Source organism: Anas platyrhynchos, chromosome 20 (genome assembly GCF_047663525.1).
Source record: "Anas platyrhynchos isolate ZD024472 breed Pekin duck chromosome 20, IASCAAS_PekinDuck_T2T, whole genome shotgun sequence".
In the NCBI taxonomy this organism is placed as follows: Eukaryota; Metazoa; Chordata; class Aves; order Anseriformes; family Anatidae; genus Anas; species Anas platyrhynchos.
The window spans coordinates 6,494,106-6,515,957 of NC_092606.1; the positions used below are offsets into that span (position 1 = coordinate 6,494,106).

At 42.1% G+C, this 21,852-nt stretch overlaps 2 protein-coding genes across 13 annotated transcripts in view; one reads left to right on the forward strand and one right to left on the reverse strand.

Moving 5' to 3' along the window:
• Window positions 1-143: 143 nt before the first annotated feature.
• Window positions 144-14,920, forward strand: LIG3 (DNA ligase 3). Of its 2 annotated transcripts, XM_027471776.3 has the most exons (19): window positions 146-814; window positions 1,318-1,455; window positions 2,320-2,517; window positions 2,960-3,111; window positions 4,029-4,195; window positions 4,855-4,932; window positions 5,046-5,214; window positions 5,861-6,016; window positions 6,496-6,627; window positions 7,389-7,468; window positions 7,906-7,993; window positions 8,176-8,253; window positions 8,912-9,035; window positions 9,438-9,580; window positions 10,424-10,498; window positions 11,101-11,247; window positions 12,331-12,505; window positions 13,401-13,492; window positions 14,352-14,920. In XM_027471776.3, exons 1-19 carry the CDS (start codon window positions 298-300, stop codon window positions 14,583-14,585), a joined length of 2,943 nt encoding a protein of 980 aa, XP_027327577.3. In that variant the 5' UTR covers window positions 146-297; the 3' UTR covers window positions 14,586-14,920. The 2 variants fall into 2 exon arrangements, 1 of the variants encoding a protein (XP_027327577.3); XR_011804210.1 differs by lacking the exons at window positions 13,401-13,492; window positions 14,352-14,920 and adding an exon at window positions 11,866-11,962 and having other exon boundaries at window positions 144-814; window positions 12,331-12,468.
• An 834-nt stretch (window positions 14,921-15,754) lies between these two features.
• Window positions 15,755-21,852, reverse strand: part of RFFL (ring finger and FYVE like domain containing E3 ubiquitin protein ligase) — a 32,583-nt gene continuing 26,485 nt past the window's right edge. For all 11 annotated transcript variants that reach the window (XM_027471777.3, XM_027471778.3, XM_027471781.3 and 8 more), the window contains 4 exons: window positions 20,625-20,708; window positions 20,041-20,248; window positions 18,716-18,739; window positions 15,755-18,437 (listed from right to left, as the gene is read on the reverse strand). In XM_027471777.3, coding sequence (XP_027327578.3) covers window positions 18,256-18,437; window positions 18,716-18,739; window positions 20,041-20,248; window positions 20,625-20,708 — 498 coding nt within the window. In that variant the 3' untranslated portion in view covers window positions 15,755-18,255. The remainder of the gene's footprint in view (window positions 18,438-18,715; window positions 18,740-20,040; window positions 20,249-20,624; window positions 20,709-21,852) is intronic.

Consider the following 21,852-nt stretch of genomic DNA (forward strand, 5'->3'; position numbering starts at 1 on the left):
GCATCGCCTCAGCGCCGGCAGGGGCGGGAAACGTGAGGCGGGGCCGGAGGCGGGAACGGGCGCGAGGCGGGGGGGCGGGGCCCGCTGCTGGGGGGCGGGGCCAAGCGCCGGGAGCCTCTCAGGGGCTGTCGGTAGCGGCGGGGCGCATGCGCGCTGCGCCCTACGGAAGCCCGGTGGCGGCAGCGCCGGTTGTGGGGCCCTGAGGCGCGGCGGGTGCGGGGCCCGTGAGGGGAGCGCCGGGCACCGAGCTCGGCCCCGGGCGCCCCCGCCCCTCGCAGCGCCGCCGGCGGGGCCCGGATGCCCGTTGGCGGCAGGGCTCTGGCCCAGGCTGCCCGGCTGCTCGCTCGCGGCGCGGCCCTCGGCGTCTGCCGGCCGCCGCTCTCCTCAGCCGGCAGCCCCCGGGGCTGGTTAGCGGCGAGCGGGGCCTCCGGAGGCCTCCCGGGGGCCGAGAGGGGCGGCGGGGCCCGAGGGGGGATCCCGGAGGTGACCGCGGGGCCGGCGGGGGGCTGGCCGGCCCCGGGGGGGGGGATGGCGGAGCAGCGGTACTGCGTGGACTACGCCAAGCGCGGCACGGCCGGCTGCAAGAAGTGCAAGGAGAAGCTGGTGAAGGGCACGGTGCGCATCGGGAAGATCGTGCCCAACCCCTTCACCGAGTCCGGCGGGGAGATGAAGGAGTGGTACCACGTCAGGTGCATGTTCGAGAAGCTGGAGAAGGCCCGCGCCACCACCAAGAAGATTGAGGACATCACGGACCTGGAGGGCTGGGAGGAGCTGCAGGACGAGGAGAAGGAGCTGATCCAGAAGCACATCGCAGGTGAGGCACGAGGCAGGGCCTGCGCCGCTTTTCAGCCCTGCTCGGTTTTAAAACGTGCCACTGACTGCCACACGGCCATGCATTTACCGTGCAATCCTTGCTGACTTGCTGGTATGATCTCATAAAAAGCTGGGTAGTGCGCTGTGTCTGATCTGTGCCTTACCCCAAAGCAAAGAAGTAGACACTTCTGGAATCGCACTTTGTAATTTCTTTTGTCGCAACTGACTGTGCAGAAGATCTAAGTGACTTATTCCACATACAGATGCTTAAAGTTTCAGATAAATGTCACAAGAAAGCTTCAGTTATGCTCCAGTTTTATCTTTTTTCATCTTTTTAGTAAGTTATGTAGTTTTTTAACTTCTGCTGTCTGTGAAATGCCCCTCCATCCCCAGTTGTTTTAGGACATGTTTACACTTGTTATACAAGTATATCTTGTATAGGTTGAGGGATGTACAATATTATTTCTGACTGCTGGATCAAACCCTTACATTGCTGTTTTACAGAAGCTACGTCCAAGGCTGCAAGTACGCCGAAGAAAAAAGCAACAGTCCAAGCTAAGCTCACTCCCACAGGACAAATAACCAGTCCCTCAAAGGACCCGTTAGCTGCTGTCAATCCGAAGAAGTTCTCTGGCTTCACAGGTAGGACTTAAAAGAAACTGACTCTGGGAAATACTTTTCTTCCGATACTAGTGTCAGAAGTTTTTTAACTTGACTTAGTTCAGTCACTTTTTGCTTTGTAGAAAGTGGTTTAGTTTTAAATGTTTTTTATCAAGTTTGCCAAAAATTCTGACCACCTTTGTAGGCTGTCAGATTTAAAAGGACCGATGCTTGCATTTCTAATATTTCCAAGGAAACACAGTTAATGCAATAACCCACATCGTCAGACTGACTCCAGCACTATTTCTGCACTGGCTAATTTCAGTCGAATTGTGAGGGTACAGACTAAAGATAGCCCAGGTAGAAGAAGAGTTGGAGGTATGGGGAATATGAACCTGTGGGAAACCAGGCTCAGCTCTATTGCTAGTGGACTACGTTGTTTTACGATTGTTTACTTTGATCACCAGTTTATTTCTGACAAGTGCTTGACAGATGTCAACAAAAGAGTTCTAAAATGCAGGAATTTTTTTCCTGCATTTTAGCAGTGATCTTAAGCAAACATGCTTCTGTGAAGGAGGAAGACCTATAAGATAGAAATCGAACAGAAGCATTTGCCAGCAGGAATTCCTTTTCACCAAGGCCTAATCGTGTTTGGTAGAATTAAGGTCTGGAAAAGTCTGGTATACTGTGAAGAGTATGAACAGTGGGGAAAAAAATGTGGATTTTTTAACATAAATAAAATTTAAGGTCACAAATTTTGATGCAGCACCTTATTATTCAGTTCCAAAGCTTTGTCACCATGTTGGGATAGTTCTTTTCAGATTGCCTGGCATAGGTGCTCTCATCTTCAAAGTCCTCCCCATGTACATTTAAAAAAAAATAAAATAAAATTTGTCTTTCATCCAGCCAAGCCAAAGAATTCAGAAGATGTCCCCGCAAACTCTTCCCACAAGTCTAGCCTGTCTGCAAAAAAAAGTGATCCGAAGCACAAGGACTGCTTGCTGCGAGAGTTCAGGAAGCTCTGCGCCATGGTTGCTGACAAGCCTAGCTACAATGTGAAAACGCAGATCATTCAGGACTTCCTGCAGAAGGGAACTGGAGGAGGTATGATTATTGCATGTCATTTTCCGCATCTGAAAGCCCTCTCAAAATTAAACTTCCAAGTATTATTGCAAAAGCAAGGGTGAATTAAAATCTGATTACTCTGTAGTCCAAGCTGTTAGCTGTGATGACTTCTGAACTGATGCAGATAAAGTTTTCAACGTGAACTGTTTTTTGAAAAACAAATTCAGATCAGATAAGAATGACTCAGGCCAGGACAGTGGCAAATGTTTGTAAGTGCCATCAAATTTAGTGCTGAAATCAGATTTGGAGGGAAACTGTGGGTGTTTCTCCTGAGAAATGACCTTTCATGTAAAGCAGAACAACGTGGTGGAACAGGTAAGCCCCAGCTGTGTTGTGTTTTCCCCAGACATGCTAACTAGCACAACCAACTGTAGATGAAAATAAATTGTGACAGTTTCTAATCGTGTGTGCTTTTTTCCAGATGGTTTTCATGGTGACGTGTACCTGACCATTAAGCTGCTGTTACCAGGCGTCATTAAAATTGTTTACAACTTGAACGATAAGCAGATAGTAAAGCTGTTTAGTAGGATTTTTAACTGCAGCCAAGAGGAAATGATCCGGGACCTGGAGCAGGTGAGTACAGACAGCAGTTCTCTTCATTTGTGCTGTTCAGTCCCCTGGTTTGGAAATTGTATTCTTCCCCCCTCCCCCACATGAAAGATTGTTAGCTTAACTGCTAGAGTGGGAGACAGTGAATCTTTTCCGGTTTGTTTGTTTTAGCAGTTTTCATAGAGCTTTCTGCCACCTGGAAGCTTTAGAAAATAACGTTTGAACAGAAAGCAAGACTTGAACTCACCTGCAAAACTTTAAAAAGCAAGACTAAAAAATCTAGGCAAATCAGGCTGCACCTGCTTTGTCTAGTATCTTTCTCTTTTTAAATGTTTCATATTGCTTTTGTTAATATCACATATATCAAAAACTGACTCAATTAACAGACCTGTTCCTATGAGCTCAAGTTGGCTTTTGGGATTAGGCTAGGTTTATACTATCGCCAGTGCTTGGATGTGTGCATTTAATTCCCGTGCATAGGAATTGATAATTGATTATACATGCTTCTGATACCATTGCAAGATGAAAAAAGTTGGTTAATTAGCTAATGAATATAATTTTTTCTCTTATCTTTATTGCCTTGGTATATACCGCCTTCTAGAGACTTCACTAGACTGATAGAGATTCTTTGCTTTACAAGAGGATTTATCCTGAGGAAATACAGGGTCTGTGGTTCTGCAGCAGTGTAAATTTAAAAAAAAAAAAAAAAAAAAAAAAAAAAAAAAAGGCAGCAATGAGGTGATACTGGTGCTCTTACGTAACTTTTTTTGCAAGTGAAATAGCTGAAAAGATGTACCCTGTGTTGTGGCAACTTCATTCCAATGTTTGGTTACAATTCCTTCATGCAATTGGAGTCATTTACGTGCCCTTTTCTACTTACTGGTGGTGTCTTACCTGTTCTCTACGTGTAGCTCTGACCCTCATTTTCTTTTTGGAGATAGGGAGATGTCTCCGAGACCATACGCCTCTTCTTTGAACAGAGCAAATCTTGTCCTCCAGCAGCTAAAAGTCTCCTGACTATCCAAGAGGTAGATGAGTTCCTAATCCAGCTATCAAAGCTTACTAAGGAAGATGACCAGCAAAGTGTGCTGCACGATATCACTCGCAGGTAAGGAAACTAAACAGCCTCTGAAGGTTTAGACTAAAAGTAGTAGTGGTTATCAATACATCACAGACTAGAACAGATGAAAAATCAGTCATAACCCACAGAAACTGAACTTTACATCTGTAAGCCACTATCTGTGATTTGATTGACTCCTTGACCTCTGAACAGCATGGAGAAACTTGTATGGCTCCTGTTCATCACAGAGAGAATTTCATCCTTGTCTGTCAAGACATTGTATCAGTACTAAACAAATGGCTTGCAAAACTGCCTTAATGGTACTTAGCTATAAATTAAATTGCTGTTCTTAAGTAAGTTGGGAAAAGTCTTTGAGCCATTTGGACAGGTTGAAGATTCTTGGTCTGATGTAGCTTGTGTTGATTTGAAGCTGAGGATATTACTAAACTTACTCTTGATGCGTTAACTAACAGCTTTGGAAGGCATTTCAACACAGAGGCAAAATTAATATTGGCATTCAAATGTGAAGATGCCTTTTGTGTACTCTTGTGCCTCTGTGTTACTAATAAAATACTTACTCCTTTGAGCTTAAACTCTACAGAAGGGAAGGACCTCTTTTTATGGAGGCCTTGCCCAGTTTCCTTTTTTCAGCTGCAAAGTAGTGCAGATAATTGTCTACTATCTCTGAATCTTTTCTCTCACTTCAGATGTACTGGCAACGACCTGAAATGCATCATCAGGCTAATTAAGCATGATCTGAAAATGAATGCTGGTGCAAAGCATGTGTAAGTCCCACCTTTTGTTGTGAGATAAAAGCAGAAGTGGGCATCAGCCTCATAAGCCATGAGCAGCAGACCTGAGATTGATATGTTTTGTTCCTGTCCTTGATTTGTTAAAGGTTGGATGCTTTGGATCCAAATGCTTACGAGGCATTCAAAGCATCACGCAACCTCCAGGATGTGGTAGAGCGAGTCCTGAAGAACCAGCAGGAGGCCGAGAAGATGCCAGGGCTGAAGCGAACCCTCAGCGTGCAGGCCTCCCTGATGACCCCAGTGCAGCCCATGCTGGTAATGTTGGCTCCCCTGCAATGGTGACCTACTGCAGAGGAAGAGATGGAGTTTTCATAGACTCTGTCAGAGACTGTCACCTTTGGGAATAAGTAGACAAGTGATTAAGTGTACTGTGAGCTAATCGTGTAATGCTGATTTTTAGGGATAATGACATTTTTAAAGTGTTTTCTACCATGGGGCCAGTATTTAGTGCAGTTTCAGTGATGCTGCAGAAGCTAAATCTTGACTTGATTTCAGTCCACAAGTGACTTTCCTTTGTTGGTTTCTTTGCTATCATCTCAGAAGTTGATCCTTTCTTCTGAAATGTTGTAAGCTTTTTGTTGGAGATTGTTTATTTTTTGTTTGAACAAATAGGAGTTGAATGTTTTACTTCTGAGCTAAGCACACTCCTACGAAAGGCACAGAACTTGTACCTTTAGGTATCTGGAGGAGATAAACACTGAAAAGCTATAATTACTGAGCATATTCAGACAATGTAAAGTAAATGACTAATTAAGAGAAGGAAAATCTGGACTGGATATCAGAAACCCTGAACAGAAAGATGTAAAAAGGACTTGATCGTTCATTCATGAAATTAGGTAAGAGTAGCTTTGTTCCTAAACATGTCAGCCAAATTTATTTTGAACTTCTCCATATTTCTAAGGCTGAAGCCTGCAAGTCAATTGAGTATGCCATGAAGAAGTGCCCAAATGGCATGTATGCGGAGATCAAATATGATGGTGAGCGAGTGCAGGTCCATAAAAATGGAGATCACTTCAGCTACTTCAGCCGGAGCCTCAAACCTGTCCTTCCTCACAAAGTAAGCACCTATAAATTGCCCCAGCTTTTGTGCCAAATTTTACCCTTCTCCTCCATAAACTTCACAAGTTCCTATAGGCAAGGAAGATACCTTTTGTTGTAGGATTTCTTGTTTAATTTCTGCAGATACTTGAATCTGGAAAAGTAACATTTAATAGAACTGTAATCAATTTGTTTTGGTGGTTGTTAAGCCTTGAAACTACAGTTAACTTACCTGCTTTCAAGTCTTCTTTGTGCAGTGCATTTGGGTTGACTTGATGCCAGCTGAGTGACTTTGTTATATTTGTACAAGTCTCCTTTTTCTATTTATAGACTGCGCTAGTAGTCCGTGCTGTAGTAGAAAGTAAAGTTAGTGCAGATATGCATACACATGCTTCAGACGCTTCTGCAGAGAACATCTGCATTGGAGTGAGTCCATCTCTTCAGTCAGTAGACATTTTCTTTTCTTTTTTTTTTTTTTTTTTCTTTTTCTCCCTCAAGGTAGCACATTTTAAGGACTTCATCCCCCAGGCTTTCCCTGGCGGGCACAGTATGATCCTGGATTCGGAAGTTCTTCTAATTGATAACAAAACTGGCAAGCCACTTCCTTTTGGGACTCTTGGTGTGCATAAGGTAAAAAATAAATATAAAATGAATCCTCTTTTGTAGTTGGAGGCTGTAAGGCTGTTATTCTGCTGACTTAAACACACTAGCATGTGTTCTGTTATCACAGGCTAATTTAAGAGATCTGGTGCTTACTAGAGAATTTGGAAAAAAATAAGATCCCTGAGAAGCCTGATATTAAAGAAAAGGTACTGTTATAATACAATAGATTTGATATTAACTTAATCACAAGCAAGATAGCAAGAGACTTCAGCTCAAGATTTAAAAAAGAAAAAAACAAAAAAAACCTTGGAAGATCTTGCAATTCTGTCATTGTTTATAGTTGCCCGTAGCAATATATAGCAGATGAGAGGACAGAATGATGCAGATATATGTGTAGTCCATATAAGAACGTCTAGATTAAATAGCATTTAGGATGAGGACAGTAAAGTGACAATTAAACTGTAAGTATTTCAAGTTAAAGGAGACATTAATCTGAAGTCTCTGGAATGCTTGTTTTGTTGTTGTTGTTATTGCAGCAGTAGTGATGGATGTTAGCTTGCCCGAAGTCATTCGTATTTGTTATTTCTCTGTCAATAGGAAATTAACATGTTTTATTTTCTTTGTGCTCTGATGCATTTGGTCTAAATCTGAAGCCTATGCTTATTATAAATAAAAGATTATAAGATTATGGGGATAAAAATACATCTTTTTTTGTTTCTGTGATTTTTTTTAAACTCCATGCTGCTACGAGTGCAGATTTCTTTTAATTGATCTTAATTGTCTTGCAGAAAGCTGCTTTCCAAGACGCCAATGTTTGCTTGTTTGTGTTTGACTGCATCTATTTCAATGACATCAGCCTGATGGACAGGTACGTGTCTGGCACAGTGTGAGAGTAAGTAGCCTGACAGGTTTCCCAGCATGAACTTGCTGGAATATGCTACCACTGCAGAAGCAGCAGTTCACTTCATGTGTTAAGGCTGCCCGTTTACTCCTGTAAATTCAAGACAGCATGGGGTAATCCTTGCTGTGCTAAGGAACATCGCTATAGTAACTGTATTTCAGCTGAGCTCAGTGGGGTTCAGTACTCAGCTCATCTCATGTCCTCCGAAACTAAACACGCTCTTCTTATAGATTTCTATTTTTATATTTTTTCCTGGAGGAATGTTAAAAGAATTGATTGTCAATTCTAGAACTCTGCAGGATAAATCATTTAGTTATTTAAATAACTTTTCTCACTGTTCATGCGACTGGTACTTCATGTTGAAATTCATTGCATATCCTTAATTATCTATCTCTGTGTTCTAGGCCCCTGCGCGAGCGTCGCAAGTTTCTACATGATAACATGGTTGAAATCCCCAACCGGATCCTCTTCTCAGAGATGAAGCATGTCACAGTGAGTCTGATGTTAATTAAGACAGTACATATGGTGATCTCATAGGCTGTAGTCTTAGTACTTCACTGCCTATCAGTACAGAGTATTTTCTGTTCATGCATCTTCACATTTTCCAAGTAGAAAGCCTGATGACCACAGCAATTTGACAGTCTTGGTCTTTCCATAATTCCTTTCCTTTATAGAAAGCTTCGGATCTGGCAGATATGATCACCCGAGTCATCCGTGAAGGACTGGAAGGACTGGTGTTGAAAGATATAAAGGCAAGTGCCTATTTATTCTTTACTGGTGTATGCTGGGAATCAGGGAGTAAAAACAGAGTGCTCTGTACTTAATTTAGGTTTGATCTGAGCCTTTTTCTGCTTTTAAAAGGTTTTAAACAATGCTTGAGGGAACGTGCAGTAAATTTACCTGAATCTCAGTTAATGTCATTTCTTTCCTGAATTTTAGTATTGCTTTTTCTTTGTTCTTCTCTTGGCTGTCTTCTGTCATTAGACAGAACTCCACCTCTCTGAATTTCCTGATGTCCCTGAAATTTTTTGAAGCATCATGTCTGTTTGTATGCACATGTAGTGATATGGTCCAGCAGGCAGATCACTGAGCTGGTAAACAGAACTGCATTTTAATTACAGCTCTGCTGCTAGTCCCTCATGTGACTGCACTGAGCAAAGCAGAGAATCACCACTTCTGTGAAGTGCTTAGAGGTCTATGGATGAATCATACAAGGCTGGGCGTCCTTGAAACATTTCTGGAGACTTGTATGTGCTGACATCCAGTCCAAGTTGCTCCTCATATATCTGAGCACTTCAGTGCTCTGGTACTGCTAAGTTGAATAAAAGCAGGGGCCATGTGAGGAGACAGGACATCGTTTGTGTGATGGGTAACTTTCTGAGTGAGGGATTCTTGCCTTGTTTTGCACAGGGTAATTATGAACCAGGAAAACGGCACTGGCTGAAAGTGAAAAAGGACTACCTAAACGAGGGTGCAATGGCTGACACAGCAGACTTGGTGGTGCTGGGAGCTTTCTATGGGCAAGGCAGTAAAGGTAAGTCTCTGGAGTTAGTTAAAGTCAGAGATCTGTCAGTTCAGAAGAATCTCAAGCTTTTCCCTACTCCAGGCTTCCTGTAGCATTTGGACTCCTACCATAAGACTGGCTCTCACAGTTACTGTCTGACACAGCTCATCATGTCCCAGGCTACTGCAAGCTGCCTGACTTCACTGTGGCAGAGTTGGCACAGAAAAGCATTAGGTCTTGGGTTGGTCTTTTATGCAGCGCAAAGTCTCTCTGTTCAGCTTTGTGTATGTTCTGATGCTGTGAAGCCATCACAAACCCAAGGTCCTTCAGTTCCCAAAGATGAAAAAGAGTTTTGGTTCTTTACTTTTCTCTTTAAAAAGCTGTGGTTTATCCTGTAGAAGATATGAACTACTGCGCTCTCCCCTCCTACAGGTGGGATGATGTCCATTTTCCTCATGGGCTGCTATGATCCCAAGAGTGAGAAGTGGTGTACAGTGACCAAGTGTGCTGGTGGCCATGACGATGCCACCTTGGCCCGTCTGCAAACAGAGCTGGATATGGTGAAGATCAGCAAGGTGAGATGGTCTCTGGCATGGAAGTGATCAAAGGAATGCTCAGCAAGGGACTTGGTAAAAACCTTCCTCCTGCAGAGCTGCAATTGAGGTGCTGATTAAATGCAGAACTGAAGTGCTCTGCCAGGACTGAATGGTGTCTCAGTTACTGCTCAACTGGGTAAATTGCTCTAAAAACCTACATGAGAACTGAGATGTAGGTACAGCCATCTCCTGAAGATGATGCACTGCCTGAGATTTGTACTCAGACACTGAGTGGGAAGCCAGGCACCATCTGGTTCCTGCCCAAAGTTTTATTGGGAAGAGTAGCACAAGTACCATTTTTTTGGCATACTGCAATCGGTGAAGACAGTCGCTAGATGGGGCTGCAAGTGAGAGATGCTTGTCAGGCTGTTCTTGCGGCTAGATAACCTGAAACGTTGGAGTTAGACTTCTTTTGTGAGTGACTGATAAAGGTGACAAATCTTATTTGTCAAGACCTGACATACAAACAGATGAATTTTAATATTTATTTGATATGTTGAAGGCCATTTGCATCAAGGCTGTAGAATTCTGAAAATGTCTGGGTTTATATGAATTACAATTGGAGAGTAACATGATACTGGTTTTATGTTTGGGATGATAGTAGCTGACAGATGTGTTGCAAGAAGTTTTTATGATCCTCTAGATGAAAGGAACTGCTGCAGCTCCATGCATCTTGCACTGCAAGCTACAGCAAGTTTCATCCATACAAAAGCAATGAAATACGTATTTGCCAATTTGCTATCACATTTTCTTTCAGGAACCTCCTCTGTAGGACTAGGTTCGTACATGATCATAAGTGCTATCATTTTGTGTTCTTAATAGGATCCCAGTAAAATTCCAAGCTGGCTAAAAATTAACAAAATCTACTACCCAGACTTCATTGTCCCAGATCCAAAGGTAAGTGCTGACATTAAATGACTGTTTTCTAGCCCTGATATATCAACTTATTTTTTGTAAGTGTACAGATTGTCACTGTGAGGCTTGAAGCTTGGAACAGGAAATTAAGCACAACTTTTTATCTGAATCTTGCATGTGCATTTGAGGCTAAGAACTTCATGAGGAAATCATACCTCTAGCACCTCTGGGAAACACTTGTGCATCAAATCCTTCCCAGAAGTGAACTAACTTACTTTAAATAAGCAATTAAAGCACAGTTAAAATGCATGAAACACAATTGTAACCCAGAAGTTACTATTGTTTTTTTTACTAAATTTACCAGTATGCTTTGGGCTGTGTATGTCTGACAGAAAACGTGCTATTTATAAATTGGATTATGTATTGGCTGAGGATCTCTGAGTCATTGGAAGAAAGAAAATAGAAGTTTTTCTAAACAAGGTGCCCAGAGGGTGCTTAAAGAACTCTGTTGTTTTGGGAGGGGAGTAAAACTTTTTTGTGTGGGGGGGGTGTTTTTTTTTTTTTTTTTTTGGAAGTAGAGGAACACAAATTCATGAGAGAGCACAAGAATGTGACGTGACTTTCTTCCTTAATACTGTGTTTAGAAAGCCCCAGTATGGGAGATCACAGGAGCTGAATTCTCTAAAGCAGAAGCCCACACTGCAGATGGGATCTCTATTCGTTTCCCTCGCTGCACCCGCATTCGAGATGATAAGGACTGGAAGACAGCCACCAACCTCCCGCAGCTTAAGGTGAGTTAATGTGGTGTGCTTGTCTGCAACATGTCCGCAAATAAGCTTTGGTAGCAGTCTGTATTTTAAAAGACAAATTCTGATAGGACATGTAATGAAAATACCTGTTAACTAGCGTCTCCAAAGGCATGGTACATTTTCTGATTTGTTCTAGGCTCAGCCTGCTTCCTGGACTATTTTGATATGAATCTTATATTTTCATGGGGCCTCTTGAGTCTCTTGAGCTGTTGGGTTGTGTTGTGCACTTTCAGGAAAGTTGTGCTGGCAGATAGTTGTATCAGCTCTTATAACAGCCTTCATGGTGAGGAATTTCCTTCCTGAAAGAGGTGACCTTACTCTCTGAAGTGGTTATGGTCATTCCATTTCCCGTTAATTGCCTACACTGGGGGAGGCATCTGGGAAGTGACTAAGGGTAGCCTGGCCCAGTTCCATGGCAGAGGGGCCAAATGGCAGCCTGCCTGGATCCCTGCTGCGGCACCCACCCCACACGGCTCCTATACCTCCTTTAGTGATAGGAACCGGTTGGCTTGTTGCCATCCTCAGCAGTAAGTCAGCTGTTGATGAGCTCTGTTCTCAGTCTAGTTATTGTCATTTGGGCTGTCTTCACACTGCCTACAGGGATACTGACAGCAGATGCAAGTGCTTGTTACGCCACTGAAGGAAGGAGTGATTCAGCCCATCTGCTGTCCAGCAATCTTTTTGGCTCTCTGTGCAGGTAGGGGAGAGAAAGGTAAAATACCCTCAGTCAGACTGTTGCCTGAGTGTTGGACAATGGGTGTTGTCTGTTTTTCAGTACAGGGAGCCAGGCACTGAAGAGTTAGTCTGACTTGCTCTGTAACAGGTGGTAAAAATCAGTATGGCTTCCCTTAATGGCAAGTAGCTGGGTGGAAAGCAGAGAGTTTGAACATAGTTGACAGAAAAATGGCTACAAAAAGGTGCTGGAAGAAAAAAACATAAGCACAAACACTTCAGGGGGGTAAAAAAAAAAAAGGGAAACAAGAGGAGCAGATGCATTACTGCTCATGTCCAGTATCTGAGATTTCACTGTGGCTTAAAGGTAATGCTTTGTTTCTGGTGGGACAGGAGCTGTACCAACTCTCCAAAGAAAAGGCTGACTTCAGTGTTGTTGCTGGGGAGGAAGAAGAGTCCACGGCTGGCAGCAGTGGAGAGAATGAGGGAAATTCCAGGTCTTCCACGCCACACAAGACTACTAAAACTCCCCCAAGCAAGTCACCTGCAAAAGCCAAGAAGCCAGAAGGTAAGACAGTACTTCCCAGGGAGAGGAGCCTCAGGATATATTATTTGCCTTCTGTGAGATGCTTGCGGATCCCACGGCAGCTTTTACGTGCATGTCAGGGTTAATAAGCAAAGCTGATTCAACCCTTGGTTTGGCCAGTGTTATTCATAGCATGGGCTGAATAGCCACAGCTTTGAGTTGTGCTGAGACTGGGAAAAGATGCGACAGGACTGATAGGACTGATGATGCTGTTTAAAAGGTTGGTGCTTAGGCAACTCATTCAGACAATTAAAGCTCTCTGAAATAATGCTCTAAAGTAAAGGTATCTTGAACTTTGTAGAGCCTCAGTTATAGTTAGTATCAGAATTACTTTGGTGTAATTTCTTTAGGACTGCAGTCCCTTTTAATCTTTAGATCAAGCTCCTTAACAGAATGTATAAGACTGGTCTGAACAGCAAACCTGCTGCTCCTGTTCCTGCAGATCACGTGCCTTTTGGTTAGACGTTTTTGTCCAAGAAACAGTATTTAATTTTATTTGAAGTTCATACATATAACAGGACACCTGGAGGGGATTTCCAGGTATTAGACTGCAAAGACATGAAATGAATTTGCTTCACCAGTGTGCTCACTGGGGAATAACTTGTATCAGATTTATGAGCAGTCTCAGAAAGAAAGTGTGGTGACAGCAAGACAGAAAGCTGAACAACAGTGTAGTCTTTTGGTGCTGAGGGCAGGAAGGTGCCCTGGGCAATTTGCAGCAGATAAACATGTCTTTCTAGCTATGGTTTAATTCACAGATTTCCCAGAAAGGGGGGGAAGCTTGCCTTTTATGTTTTTCTATCCTCGTTCTTTTCTGCCTACTGTTACTATACAGACAGTATCTAAACAAGATCACAAGACAATTTTTTGTTTTTAGGCACTAAAGCAATCACTGAATCCCCTCAAAAGCCAGAGGAGAAACGAGGAGAGAAGCGAAAAGCATCTGAGATGGATGACAACGGAAAGAAGGTAGGGACAGCTAGGAAGCAAACACGTTGGGGTGGGAAGAAGTTGAAGCTGTTTCAATTGTCTGTTCACTTTTGCCTTCCATCTGGCAAGTCTGAAATCTTTCCAAAGCAGCACCCTAAATTAAAAGGAAACGTTAAGGCAGAAATAGCAACAATGCACCCTTTTGTAGAGGAAAGCAATTTCTGCAGGTGTTCTTCCCTACCTGCAAAGTTGACACAACTGAGTTTGTTACGCTAAAGGTTCTGTTCATCACTCAACAATGTCCTGCTCTACAAAGGCAATGTGCTGTGATTGCTGAGTGGCTGCTCTAGAGTACTACATATAGAAGAGATGGGAGCTGTAAAGGGAGAGAACCGTCCTTTCTAGCTCATTGTGCAGCAAATGGTGGGAGTGGATTAAGAATCACAAGAGCTGTAATTATCTGATAAGCTTGGAGTAGCTATTTGCTACTTGATGTAAACAGCAAGTCCACTCCCAGGGTTGTTATGTTCTCCCACTTTAACTAAGAAGCATCAACTTGTAAGGGCAAAGGCATTAAAATCACGCTTACTGGACCACATCAACATCATCACTAAAGGCAGCATTTGCAAGGGCTGCTAATGGGGTAATAATTCCCCTTCACAAGGGAAGCACTACTCACTTGCAGCATCCAGCTTTCAGGGGAGCTGTATGGGTGTTTAGTCTTCTGTATGATTCAACAGCAGGCCAAAGCCTAATTTATAGACATTGTTCTAATCCCATGCCTGTCCTTGGGGACTGCAAGTAGACTTGTTCATGCCTCAAAGACTTCATTGTAACTTCCAGACCAATCTAGTGTTTTATCAACCTTTGTTTCTCCATCCTCTTCCCCAATACACAGACACTGCTGGACATATTCACTGGTGTGAAGCTGTACCTATCGCCCTCGGTGAAGGATTTCAACAAAATCCGTCGCTACTTCATAGCCTACGATGGTGATCTTGTGCCAGAGTTTGACACAGCCTCAGCAACGCATGTTATAGGGGACATTGATGAGAATCCTGGTGCTAAACGTGTATCTCCCAAATGGATCTGGGAATGCATCCGCAAACGGAGACTGGTAGCCCCATGCTAGCAATCTGGGGCAGCTGACTGGTCTTAACACTGCTACACTTCAGGAACTCCCTGAAGGGAACAGCTGAGAACTAGGTAGGTGGAAGAAAGGGTGAGATTCCTCTGTGGGGATGTAATAGAAATGAAATGCTCAAGTCCATCAGAGGTAATTCTCAAGGTCCATAGCAGCTATATGGAATTAATTAAAACAACTCTGAGGGACACTACTGCTGAATCCATTTTTCTGCCCATAATGTAGACCAATGCACTTAATATCTAGGTGCTGGTTTCATTTCTGTGGGTTTTTAAAGTTTGGGTATTTTTATAAATAAAGCAATAAAACTAAAATAGCTTCTCCTTTGCTGTCAGGACATCTTTTCTAAAGGTTATTCTCTTATCAGGACAGGACATCAGACCACCAAATATTTGAAACTATACATTGTAGTGCCAGGATACTTGTGCTGCATGGCTACAACTTACACAAAGGACACCTCCTTCAGCTGGTCTGACTTTCATTTTTCCCCGTCTTGTAACATTCAGCACAGATCTATAATACAGTAGCAGTTTATACTTCTGCATGGGTTTCCTATTAAAAAATGAGGTACCAAATAAGCTTTCCTTACAACACTTGCTGCAACATTATCTGCTCATCCTCTTGGAGTATTTGTTTTCCAGAACAAGTTACTTGGGTTTTGCTCTTCAAGTTTCATTAGTAAAATTGAGACAGGAATTCTACCATCTGGATGTCAGAATAGTTGAGACCTTCTTAACTGAAGCTGTTTAGAACTACTCTAAGTACTTGAATATTAATTATCAATAAATTAAAATCAATTTTTAAAGCCTGTTTTGCATATGATGATGTGCACTTGCTGGATAAATATGCATGAGCTCCGAAGGTGTAGGCTCAGACTGCGTGTGTATGTATAGTAGATGCAAGTTGACCAGCTTATTTCCTCTTCCGTTGCCTTAGTTTTGAGGGTTCAGAGACAACTTTATGAATATTACAAAGGAGAAAGCAAAGATGAAGTTAGGGTTCTCAGTTATTTTTCTCCCCTTCAATATCTACATACTTGTTTGTATCCCACTCTATAATGGTATTTAATCATAGTGTATCCCAAGCTTTTTCTGGTTAAAAATCAGAAGTAACTCTGCTTTGTCCTAGCTTGTTGGCAACAGAAGCAGAAAACAAAGTTAACTAAATCACATTTCAAGTTTATTATAAAATTATAAAGCAAACTTCTGTACCAAAACTAGTAGGTTTAACCATTGTAGTACCAAGAGGGTTTTTTTTAATAGAGAAAAACATGCCATTTCAAGTAGCATATTAACTTTAAAATATTTAAACCATGTACAGTGTACATAAAGGACATAAATATTTCCATTTACTATATTAGTTTAGATCATTATATTCCTTTGGATTATTAATCACTTTCTTCCGGATTTTGATTTCCCTTTAAAAACAAGTCAGTCATATCCATGAAATAGAAAGCATTTTTGCAAAGGAAAGAATGTAGTCAAAAAAAAAAAAAGTTTTTCCCTTCAGAAAGCACACTTCAGACTCAGGGTGGGTATATCTTATCTTCCCATTGCTAAAATTTCAACCACTGATGTGCAACTTGACTTATCTGTTATAGAAAATAAACCTACTCTCTACAATAAAAGTAGATCTGTCCACAGGAGAATAATCTTCCTGTTAAATACCCCCCAGTCCTGAGTTTATTGAAAAAGGATGTGAATCTTCACAGTGACTTTACTAATGAGGCTGTTCAAAGCTTTGTATGTATATTACTGTACCTCTTAAAGAGTAAATACAGTTAATGCTTACCTGCTTTTTTTTTTTTTAACCATGATGCATTGAACTGTATCAGTTCTCTTCTCATGCTGGAAGCTGTTAAACCTTAAGCCAAAGGTTAGAGAACAACCTGAACAGGGGAAGAGGTAAAACTCAGCATTTTCATTTAAATAAGCCTCAGCAGCTCTTATTTTTATCAAGTTTAGAGGCCACCTCAATAGCGCAGAGGTTCTGTTAACTACTGAGTGACAGGCTTCTTTGTCTTAAGTGCTTAACTTCTACTTGCAAAGTAGAGACCCTCCACTCTGTGCCTGTTGAGGAGTTGCTACTCCTATGATATGCATGTTAAATATTACAACAGTTTAATTTACTGTTAACTCATTCCCACTTACTGCAAAAGTAGAGGGCTTTGGTGATCATTTCTATAACTGCACTTCCCAGGATTCCAGAGGCTTTAAGTCAACACTTGTTTTTATGCTCTGTTGACACCCATGCAGTGTGTTTGAATGCTCAATGATCATCAGAGCATAAAGGGGAAAGTTGGATAGGAAAGAACTGCAGCAGAAGGTACTCAACTTCACACATTGCTTGAACTGATTATGTAGTGCCACAGTGGCTGAAAAATTAAGGCATCAAGATTCTGAAACTTACACATTACCAGCCACAGGGACAGGCTACTTGCACTGAGGGAAAATAGGTTAGTTACAGTTTGCTTTAGTAAGGCTTCCAAAGAAACACGCTTTTCACAAGGATAGCTCTAATATTTTGTGATTGTCACCTGTCAGACCACAAAGTCTCTTATCCACCCTCACAAAGATCACAAAATAAATTGTTCTTGCTAAGCAGGCTTAATGCAAGAGAACTAAAACTGAAAAAAGGGAAACTGATTAATACACAGAAGCCTCTGCAGTTCACTTCTGCTCATTTTATTGACTCAGGGAAAATAAAGTTTGCCTCTGCTTTCTTCCAGGTCTCTTCTAAAAAGAAAGTCACCTGTACTTAAATATGATTGTGTAGCAATAGAACTCATACACTTCAGCTGTATGTTTTCCTCACAAAACCAGAAAGACACAAGCCTTAGCTTCTTAACTCCTTAATCACAGGAATTCAGTTCAATTTTAAAGCAACTACTGGCATATATTGTAAGGAAGCCTATGAATCCAACAAATCAACAGCAGGCAAACGAGATATTCCCATCCTAGTGGCACAAAAAAAAAAAAAAAAAACCAACACCAGGCAAGATAAGGCTGTATGTTTCACAGTCTCAGTCCCCTTACATTTTTCAGTAATACAGAGCCCACCTTCAAATAAAATGGTACATTTTTCCACAATCCCACTAGGCTGGAATTAAGTTCATTCTGAATACAGAAATTGGAGGCAGGCTGCCTGTCCTGCAAGCATAAGTTAAATTGAAAAAAAATATATTCATTGAAAATTAAATTGACAGTGAATAGTATGTTGCATAAACACAACATGGGGGAAGTAGAATCAGAACTCAGTAGCAGCTAAACACATCACTTTTTGAGACCCCAGTCTATTTTGTTTATTATTCAGGGGGAAAATCAGAAGCTTCAGTATCTAATATTTGTGGTGGAAAGACAGGCATCTGTTTATCTCCCACCAGTGGATCACGTTACTCTATAATGTTGGTTATTAATTATTTCTGTCTGCTGCTGGCAATAACGTCCAGGGAGTCCAGGCACTGTGGTGTAAAACGGTACAGTGGAAAGGGCACAGCCAAACATAGCTTGAGTAAGAGCAATTTTCCCCAAGCTTCATTCATCCCTCACTTCCAGCTTCCAGTACAGTCCACATCCTAATCTCTGACCTAACTATCTGTCATAGTTTTGACCATTTCCCTAACAGCAGATGAGGCTTTAAGGCATCACCAGTCTTCCACTTAGGACCTAAAGACATGAACAGCCCTTACAACGTACTGCCTGCATATGGGACATTCGCTCATTCGCTTTCCACATTTAGTGCAGGTGACCAAGTGGCCGCATTCTAGCAGGACACAGTCAGCGGGTAAGTCCATGCAGATTTTGCAGAGGTTGTCCTCCGTGCCAGAGCGCCCAGCACCACCTAAGTAAACAAGAGACCACAGTTTGCATGAGACAAAGAAAGGTATGTCATTGTGCAATCTGTGAGTTGTCTTTAGCAAAGGGCTTCTAATGTACTTTGCACGCTGAAGATTTGGAAAAAGTCCCCTTTGCATCTACAATAATTTAGGTATACCTGCTCCATCAAATGGCAAGGAGTAGAAGGCTTTAGCTTTTACACGGTACTTTCTGTATGATGAAAAGTACCACTGAGATTCTTAGCAATGACACAAACAAAGCAACATTAAGAATATCACTTACCCATTTGATCGTCAGTGTCAGAAACTGCAACATAAGAAGAAAAAGTTATTTGGTGGGAATAAGAGAAGCTGGGAAAAAAATTGCTCCAGCAGTACTATTAAGCAGAAGGTAAAAGCCTCGAAGGGAGATTACTAAACCAAAACAAACAAGGCTCCTTTTTCCTGATCCCCATGCAGAGGTTCACACATTCTGTGCAAGAAACTTTCTCTTCTACTGAGCTTACGTAACAGTAACTGCTTCACAGAGATAAGCGACTATCTAGAATGATATCTCAATCTTTAAGACAGTCGGAATTTATGCAATGTAGCTTCCTAGAGCTACTCTTTCAGTAGCCCCTTCTGCCAGTTTCTTTGATGTTACACAAGCTCACCAATATTGTTGAACATAGCTGAGACACATGCACACACTGGGTAACTAATCAAGAAAAGTATTATAAATTCTGTCAAAAGCGTGAAATGCAGCAAAAGAAGAACATGAAAATGAGGTGGTTGTCTTAAATCTTTTATCATATGTGTAGGACAAAGCTTGGCGAGATGTTTAAAAAACAGCACTGCTTTGGACAACAGCAAGAAACAAACCTCTCTCTAAAGTCAAAGCATTAAAATATACTTCTAAATGTACTTCTGGAAACAACTTGCAAATTGGGGGGGGGAAGAGGGAGGGGTGTTTTTTAAACTAATCATCAAGAATTGCACACTGGGACCTGAAAGTCAAGCACGATGCATCCTCTCTGCACTTCTGGCACACCACTATCTCTTCATCAGTCAACCATGCAGGCACAGCAGGTGCAGGTCATGCACATGAAGGTTCCCCATGTGATTAAAAGGACAGAACCAAGGGACAGATAACCACAGCCGTTCAGAAGCGGAAGCCACAGTCACTGACTACACGTCTCTTCTCTACAGACCAGCTACTAGTCATTGCCTTAGCTAAGGCATTTTCTGGCTCACTTTGCCAGTTACCACAAGTCAAGTGCTGAAAGCTCACTCTAGCTCTTGCAGTCCTGTCTGTAGCCATACATCAGCTGTTCTGTGTGTGCTGGAGCAACCAGCACGATCTGCCACAGCTGTACAAAGTCCTGAGTTGGATGGCACATGGTTCTCCTTTATTGCTACTATGGGGAAGTCACTCTCCACAGCTTGCATAATGCTCTCCTCTTAAACAGATACAAACAGTGGCAAGTAGTGTGCTACTTTCACTCTAATTCAAGCTTGATACAGTACCTCTACTCTCACTTGCAAGAAAAAGAAACAAGGTAAGTTCTACTCCCTTCTGCAACTGTCTGCAGAAAGGGAGAACAGGTACATGCTTGCTAAATTTCTTACCTAGATGCTGAAGGTCTTTCTCTTTGTAAAGACGAGCCACCCTCTCTAACAGCTCCCACTTTTCACAGCAGCCTTTGTAGTTGACAAAGTTGCGAGCAAGAATTTCCTTCAGCTGTCGCACAGAGAGTGCATTGATGTCTCCAATGCTTGTTAGATCAGAAAGAGAAGCCTTCCTCCCCAGCACCAGGTTATCTCCTGAGTGAGTAGACTGAAAGGGAACAAAGACGGAACAATTCTTGCTCTCAGCAACCACCAATGCAATTTAAGTAAGCTTTCAACACAGGAATTATCAGGAATTAGTGTTTGGACATACACGTAACTTCAATTATTCTGTGAATCCCTCCATTTATCAGAAATACAAATCCTAAGATGGAAATAAATCATTCCTATAGTGTCCAAGTGACACCAGTTCTTTCTATATGTGGAGGACAGGATGATGCTATACAAGGGGGTTGGTTGTGTCTGCAGGTGGTCAGGCTGAACTACTGTTTAGTCACCCATCTCTGTAGTAATGATTCTGTGGTGGCAAATACACATAGGAAACTTGATGTTCCTTGTTATCTGTCTAATTCCAGGTCACAAACCTGTGTCTCCTCCTCTGTCGGTGCTTCTGGTGCATTCTCAACTCCTGTCATATCAGCTTGGCTTGGAGACACATACCCAGCTGCCTAAAAGAGGGAATAAAGCTTTCACCAACAGTGTATCTCTGTCCAGAGGAAAATAAGCTTGATAGTTTAGTCCAACTGCAAACCCCACCCACTGGAACGGCAAGCTGCAGCACGAGGTAAAAGCTAGGCATACTGGCAGAAGATACCTCCTGTGCAGCACTTAAAAACAATTTTAAAATGAGTAAAACAATTTTTAAAAATGGAAGTGCAGCATCTGACCCTCTGAAGTCCCACTTAATTTAAACCCTGGTAGAGTGCTTTTACAATCAGCTGCCACATGATGTTCTTGTGAGGCTGGGTCAGCAAGAGAACAAAATCTACATGGACATAAGACAGTAGCAGGGCCCCTGACAAGGTCACGGTGCAAGTCCTGGCACTGCTATGCAATCCTTCAGTATGAAGTGGCTGCAGCATGTGACCCCTGTGATATCACAGCCTGACTGCACACCAAGTATCAGTGCAAGACTCCTTATAAGACCCCTCCACAAAAATACTCAGAGACATCATCAAAGGTCACCTTCAGAGTAACCACACAGAAGTACCTCCTTGCCTGGGTGCTGGATTGGACAAACAGGAGACACTACATGAAGGACCAGCAGAATCAAAGCTGGAAAAGGGGCAGTTGCTCAGAGCACTCAATAAAGTGAAAGGAACTGCAGTGTAATTCCAGCTGACTACCCTCAGCAGCTATCCTCCCCCTCTGGTTTCCCTACTGAGGAAGAAGACTGCAGCATTATCATCCTAGAGAGATGATAACTGGTTGATATTTACAAAATTGAGGAATAAAAATGAAAGGAAATGAATAGTAGAGTGTCCTGTGAGTTGAGAAAAGAATCTGTAATATATTACAGGACAGTATGGGAAGACTACAGAACTGAATGTGCAGGTAAAAAATCGGGATGACAATATCCAGAAAACAAAAAGGCCCTTAAACGATAATGTAAATAATAACAATAATGTAAATAATAATGTAGAATAAAAAAGGAGAAAAAAAAATAATGAACCTCTTTATTTTGTATTAGATACATCTGCTGAGGAAGCAGAAGGTACAGACACTTCCACAGCTCCAGTCCACAAGGAACTAAACATACCTATTAACTTACGTAATAGGACTGGGAGCAGATGTCAGACACTGAGTAAACTT

Bases quoted from the DNA above. Each gene is read 5' to 3' on its own strand.
- LIG3 (XM_027471776.3), top strand. From the start codon at position 298: ATGCCCGTTGGCGGCAGGGCTCTGGCCCAGGCTGCCCGGCTGCTCGCT. The intron at 815-1,317 runs GTGAGGCACGAG...GCTGTTTTACAG, and splicing joins GATCCAGAAGCACATCGCAG to AAGCTACGTCCAAGGCTGCA. The intron at 4,933-5,045 runs GTAAGTCCCACC...GATTTGTTAAAG, and splicing joins AATGCTGGTGCAAAGCATGT to GTTGGATGCTTTGGATCCAA.